At 68.6% G+C, this 5645-nt stretch overlaps 1 protein-coding gene across 2 annotated transcripts in view; it reads right to left on the bottom strand.

The window, feature by feature from the left end:
• Positions 1-2174: 2174 nt before the first annotated feature.
• LOC120860796 (ATP-binding cassette sub-family A member 2) overlaps positions 2175-5645 on the bottom strand; it is a 10335-nt gene continuing 6864 nt past the window's right edge. The window contains exons 20-28 of one of the 2 annotated variants that reach the window (XM_040236518.1): positions 5253-5433; positions 5003-5144; positions 4790-4924; positions 4407-4510; positions 4233-4325; positions 3922-4024; positions 3714-3851; positions 3433-3639; positions 2175-2915 (exon numbers count right to left, since the gene is read on the bottom strand). In XM_040236518.1, the coding sequence (XP_040092452.1) occupies positions 2865-2915; positions 3433-3639; positions 3714-3851; positions 3922-4024; positions 4233-4325; positions 4407-4510; positions 4790-4924; positions 5003-5144; positions 5253-5433 (1154 nt within the window). In that variant the 3' untranslated portion in view covers positions 2175-2864. The remainder of the gene's footprint in view (positions 2916-3432; positions 3640-3713; positions 3852-3921; positions 4025-4232; positions 4326-4406; positions 4511-4789; positions 4925-5002; positions 5145-5252; positions 5434-5645) is intronic. The other variant, XM_040236519.1, reaches the window with a different exon arrangement.

Here is a 5645-nt window from a genome sequence, read left to right as displayed (position 1 = left end):
GCCGCAGGGCCTGGGCGGGCCGGGAGCGCTCTTTAAGGTTCTCCGAGCGCCCCGCCCTCCCCAGCCCAGGCCCGCCCTGTAGGTAGTCACCTCGGCCGGGAAGGCTGCCAGGCTCCTGCGGGGCGGGCACAAGGGAGCTCAGACCGAACCGAAGCCCCCAGGGGTCCCGGGGGAGGGAAGGGGACAGAGTGATGGAGGAGGAGGCAGTGGGCGGCGGGGGCAGCTCTGGGTCAGGGTCACCCCCACCGGGAACCCCGCCGCCCTCCCCCCAGTGGACGCCCCGGAGGCCAGGGAGCGGGGGAGTTGGGAATAGCCTGGCCACAGCCTCAGTTTCCTCACCTGCCGACCAGGGCGCCTCAAGACTGGGAAGCCACTTGGAAGGGACGCCCCCTCCCCACCTGTGAGCTGTCCCCGGGGCGCGCCCGCCCACCGCACGCCCCTGCCTCTCCCCTGTGCGGTCGGGGCGTGTTTCTCCGGGTCCTTAACCTTTGGAAAGAAGAGCTCTTGGTGTTAGAAGCCACAAGTTTCTGACCCACGGGAACCGCCCTCCTCTCGGACTGGAAGGAAGGGACAGAAGAGGCTGGGGGTGGGCAGCCTCCCAGGTGCGCGCACACCTGCCCAGTAGCGGCCGCTCGCAGCGTCTCGCGCTCGGGGCGGGCTGTGGAGGCGCCGCGCCGCCTGGTGGCCACCGTGGGGTCTGCACGCGCCTTCCTCCAGGCCCAGGGCCCCGCCCCGCTCAGGCCCAGCCTGACAGCCCCTCCCCAGACCCAGTACTGGTCAGGGCCCCTGGCACAGGCCCCGCCACGAGCCGGGCTGACCTGGACGTACTGTGGCCTCCGGGCCTGGGCCTCCGACCCATCTGCCACCACCACGGGCGGCTCCGCAACCGCTGGTAGGGGGTCGCCCAGCTGGTTTCCTGCTTCCTTATCACACAGCCCATCCTGGAGGGGGTCCCCGGGCCCTCCACACCTGGACCTGCTCGCCAGATGGCCTGTGTGTAGAAACACCCTCACACGTCCGTTAGGAAAATGGTGCAATGAACAGGTGGCTCAGAATAAAGGAAATAAAACACCCAACAGAACACACGAGGGTTTCAGTGCACACTTACTTCAAGAACAAATCAGAACAAGATAGATAATGGTTTGTGGTTCAACGGACCGAAATGTGGCAACCATATTCTTGGCAAGGATGTGGGGAAACACACTCCTGGTAAACGGCAGTGCCTCTGGGACGTCCCCGTTTAAGTACACGGATGAATCAACGGTCTGCAGTCCCCCGGGGGTGGGAGCCTGGTGCATCCACGGAGGACGGAGGGCGGGCCCCACTAGCCTGAGGTTTCCTGGTGTTGTGGCTGGCCCCTCTGAATTCACATGTCCCAGCCCTCCCCCCAGCCCCCACTCTCAGAATGAGGCTGTATTTGGAAAGAGGGGTGATCAAGATGAGGTCATGGCAATGGGCGCCAGCCCGTACGACTGTGTCCCCATAACAAGGGCAGATATGGACACCTTCACACACACAGACGGAGAGCCCTGTGTGGAGCTGGAGGCAGAGAGCCAGGAGACTCTCCTACAAGCCAAGGACACCGGAGACGACCAGAAGACCCCCAGCGGCTGGGAGAGCAGGAGCTCTCGCCACCCCATGACCTCAGGAGGAGCCAACCTGCCAGCACCTGGCCCCCGAGGGTGAGAGTAGGTGTCTGGTGTGTGAGCTGCCTGGTCGCGGTTCTCTGTTAGGGTGGCCCTAGCAAAGCAGGCCAAGTGGGAGAGAGAGCCCAGCAAACGAGGGCATCCTGCGCGCGCCTGCGTCTGAACCGCCTGCCACGTTGTGTGCCAGCCTCAACAGGACCACAGCCTCCCCGCGGCACTGGGACTGTCTAACCCTCCCCTCCGCCCCTGCCACGTCTGCAGAGCAGCCGCCAGAGGGGCCCCTGGAGCTGCCCACCCTTCCCCTTCAGGGCCTCATCTCTGGTGAAACTCTTCTCTCTTGAGCTCCTGCCTGAGGGCCCTTTCCAGCAGCACCTTAACAGCTCTGTTTAGAAGGGCCGGTGAGGGGAGAGGAGCCTGGCCCTTCCTCCAGGTTGACCCCATCTCCCTCCCCCAACTAGAGGCCAGTGTCTGCGGGCAGGCGCTGTGTCCCCTTCACCCCACACCCCACCCCACACACACGGGCTTGTATGGACTTTTCTGTTTATTTAAAACAAACATCTGTGCGCTATGTACAGGTCTGGCTCCCAGGTGGGAGGGCAGGGGGCCAAGCTGGGGGAGGGCAATGGCAGCAGGAGGGGTAGGGAGGGGGGTCAGGCCCCTCACCTGGCCGGTGGGGCCAGCGTCTCCATCCCTGCTTCCCGGCCCGCCACCCTCCCTGCGGGAAGCCAGGGTGAGGGAGCCTTATCCTAAAGCAAAATAAATAGGCGTCTTGGGTGGGGCCGAACCCACCCCTCACCTCAGCCCAAGGCCGGCAGCAGCCACCATCCAAACTGAGTGTAAGAGCTCAGCCCATGGGGACGCCAGGTCCCGCCAGGAGAGGTTGGGCGGTCCTGGCAGCCCGGGGCACCCCGCGGCCCTGGGAGTGGTGGGCAGAGCTAGGCAAGGGCAGAGGCCAGGGGCCCGCCAGACCCCAAGGCTTTAAGGCAGAGCAGGGTGAGGGTGTATGCAGCCCGGGGCCGGGCCAGCCTTTGGCACAACGAGGGGAGGGTGGTGCGGTGGCCGAGGGGGCAGGGCTGGAGGAGGATGAAGCCCTTCGTCCTGGACCGCCCATTCCAGGGCCTGGCAGGTGGGCGCGGGGGAAGGGGGAGGGCACACGTGGGACCTCAGCCACCGCCTGACTTCTGTTCCCACCGCGTAACCTCAACCCAGCTCCGGCGGTCAGCAGAGCGTGTCCGTGTTGAAGGAGAGCTGGGCCTGGACAGCAACAGGCTGGCTGGGGTGTGAGAGTCCGCCCCCAGCCCAGGCCGGCCCTCTCGCTGGCCCTCCCGCCTCTGTCCGCCCCGAGCTCCCTCTAGGTGCGTGCAGGGCTCCCGGGTGGTCGGCCTCTGCCAGGCCGGTGGCTGCTGTTCCCAGGCTCTGCTCCGCCCACCTCGGCTCTGCCTGGCTCCAAAACGCCCTCCGTTTCCAAGGTGCTAGGAGGTCGCCGTGGTCTGTCTCCCCTGACTGCTCCCGGGCCTCCAAGATCCACTACTCCCGAGTATCAGGTGAGTCCCTCTGCCCTCTCGCCCGCTCAGAACAGTGGGGCCCAAGGCCCCGCCCCACCTCGCCCCCGAGCCCGGCCCCCCCGCCCCGAACCAGCCTGACCCCGCCCCCTCCCGAGCCCGCCCCCCCACCCCGCCCCGAGCCCAGCCCCCGCCCCGCCCCGAGTCCGACCCCCAACTCCAACTCCCAACCCGAGCCCGGCCCCCTGGCCAGCCCGTGGCCCTGACCCGAGCCCCTGGCTCACCCGCTCCTCCTCGAAGCTGATGAGGCCCTCATCCTCCGTGTCCAGGTCCTCGGGCTCGTCGGCCACTAGCGCCCGCAGCTCGGTGGGGGGAGGCCGCGGCCGGAACAGGCTGAGCAGGCGGCCCAGCGGGGACTGCAGGCCTGACGGCGGCTCCGTCTCTTGCTGCTCCAGGTTGTCGCTCTGCTTCTTGGCGAAGTTCACGAACACCTGGTGGGCGGGGGCAGGGGCGTGGGCGGGGGGCCGGCCCAGGGGGGAGGGCGGCCCCAGCCCGGGGCACTCACGTTGTCCAGGGTGGTCTGGCTGACTGAGTAGTCCTCGACGCCCAGCACGCCCACCACCTGCTCCATTTTGCTGAACACCTGCGCCAGCGAGATGTGCGCGGACTTGAGCTGGTACTGCACCTTCGTGTGGTGCCGCTCCTGGGGGGCGCAGAGGTCAGAGGCCGCTCGGGCGGGGCCCCCTTCCCCCCGCCTCCCAGGCCTTGCCCACCTTGAGGATGGCCTCCGGGAAGTTCCTGTTGAAGAACCGCACCACGTCCTTCACGTTCTGGCTGCTCTTGGTCCTCACCGTGATCATGTAACCGTCCCCGAACCTGCAGGACAGGCCCGTGGCCGCACCCAGCCAGCAGAGGGGCCCAGTCTCGGCCTGTCCCCGTGGACCCCCCGCCCCCTGTGACCTCGGCCGCCTCCATGGGGCCGCGCCCCCTGTGCCCGGCCCCACCCAGCCCCCCGCCCCCTCTCTCGCCCCCCTGTGCCCCTCCCCCCGCCCCCCCCCCACCCCCCGCCGCCGCTGGGGCTTACCGGTTCTTCAGATGCTGGATGCTGCCCAGACAGCGCAGGCGTCCGTTCACCATGATGGCCAGCCGCGTGCACAGCGCCTCACACTCCTCCATGCTGCGGGCGAGACCCACAGGCTGGCACGGAGTGGAGGGGTTTGTGGGGGGAGGGGCGGGGCAGGTGGGGGCAGGGGCAGACCTGTGTGAAGTCAGCACCACCGAGCGCCCCGTCTTGATGAGGTCCAAGATGAGGTTCCAGAGGAAGCGCCGAGCCTTGGGGTCCATGCCAGTGGTTGGCTCGTCCTGGGGGCAGTGCCAGGCTCAGCCTCTGTGCCCCGTCTACCCCGGCTGGCCCCAGCAGCTGCTTCCCGCCAGGCTCACCAAGAACACAAAGATGGGGTACTGACCCTCATCCCATCCTTACAGTCAGTCACCAGGAAGATGAAGGTTGGGGTACCTGATCCCCACCCCACCCCATCCCCCATCCTTCCCCATCCTCCCCACCCCACCCCACCCCCCATCCTCCCCGTCCCCCATCCTCCCCGTCCCCCATCCTCCCCCCAGTGCCACCCCTGGGCTCACCAGAAAGATGAAGGCTGGGTACCCGATGAGGGCGATGGCTGTCGACAGCTTCCGCTTGTTCCCTCCACTGTAGGTGCCGGCGGGCTTGTCGGCATACTTGGTCAGCTCCAGCTTCTCCAGGGCCCACTTCACCACCTGGGAGTGACGGGAACGTCAGGAGGCCCCCCCTCCACACCCCCACGCCGGCCGCCTCCCCCGCCGGGCGACCCTCACCCGCGCCTCGTCCTTCCAGGGGATGCCCCGGAGCCTCGTGTACAGCTGCAGGTGCTCCCGGGCCGTGAGCTCGTCAAACAGGGCGTCGAATTGCGGGCAGTAGCCCAGGCTCTGCTGCACCTGGAGGAGCTCCTTGAGCACGCTGGGGACACAGCGCCGTCAGCACCGGGGCCACCGTCAGCACCAGGGCCGCCGCCGGCCTGTCCGCCCAGGCGCCCGCCCACCCGCCCTGGCGCCCGCCCGCCCGCACCTGTGCCCGTTGACGAAGGCCTCGCCCCCAGTCGTGCTTTCGTCCCCCGTCAGCATCTTGAAGGTGCTGGTCTTGCCCGCGCCGTTGACGCCCAGGAGGCCGAAGCACTCGCCAGGACGCACGCCCAGGCACAGGCGGTCCACGGCCAGGATGCGGCCAATCTTCCGCGATTTGTACACCTGTCGGAGGTGAGAAGGCGGCCGATCAGCAGGCCCCGAGAGTTCCCACTGGGCACCCCCCCTCCCCGCCCCCACCACCTGCCCTGGGCCCTGCCCCCCAACTGCCCCGGGGCCCCCCCCCCCCCCCCCGCCCCCCCCCCCCCCCCCCCCCCCCCCGCCCCCCCCGCCCCCCGGCCCCCCCCCCCCCCCCCCCCCCCCCCCCCCCCCCCCCCGC

The sequence above is a fragment of the Oryx dammah genome, unplaced genomic scaffold (genome assembly GCF_014754425.2).
Source record: "Oryx dammah isolate SB20612 unplaced genomic scaffold, SCBI_Odam_1.1 HiC_scaffold_11202, whole genome shotgun sequence".
In the NCBI taxonomy this organism is placed as follows: Eukaryota; Metazoa; Chordata; class Mammalia; order Artiodactyla; family Bovidae; genus Oryx; species Oryx dammah.
The sequence above is the reverse complement of the archived record's forward strand: the minus strand, read 5'-3'. Positions and strand labels throughout refer to the sequence as shown.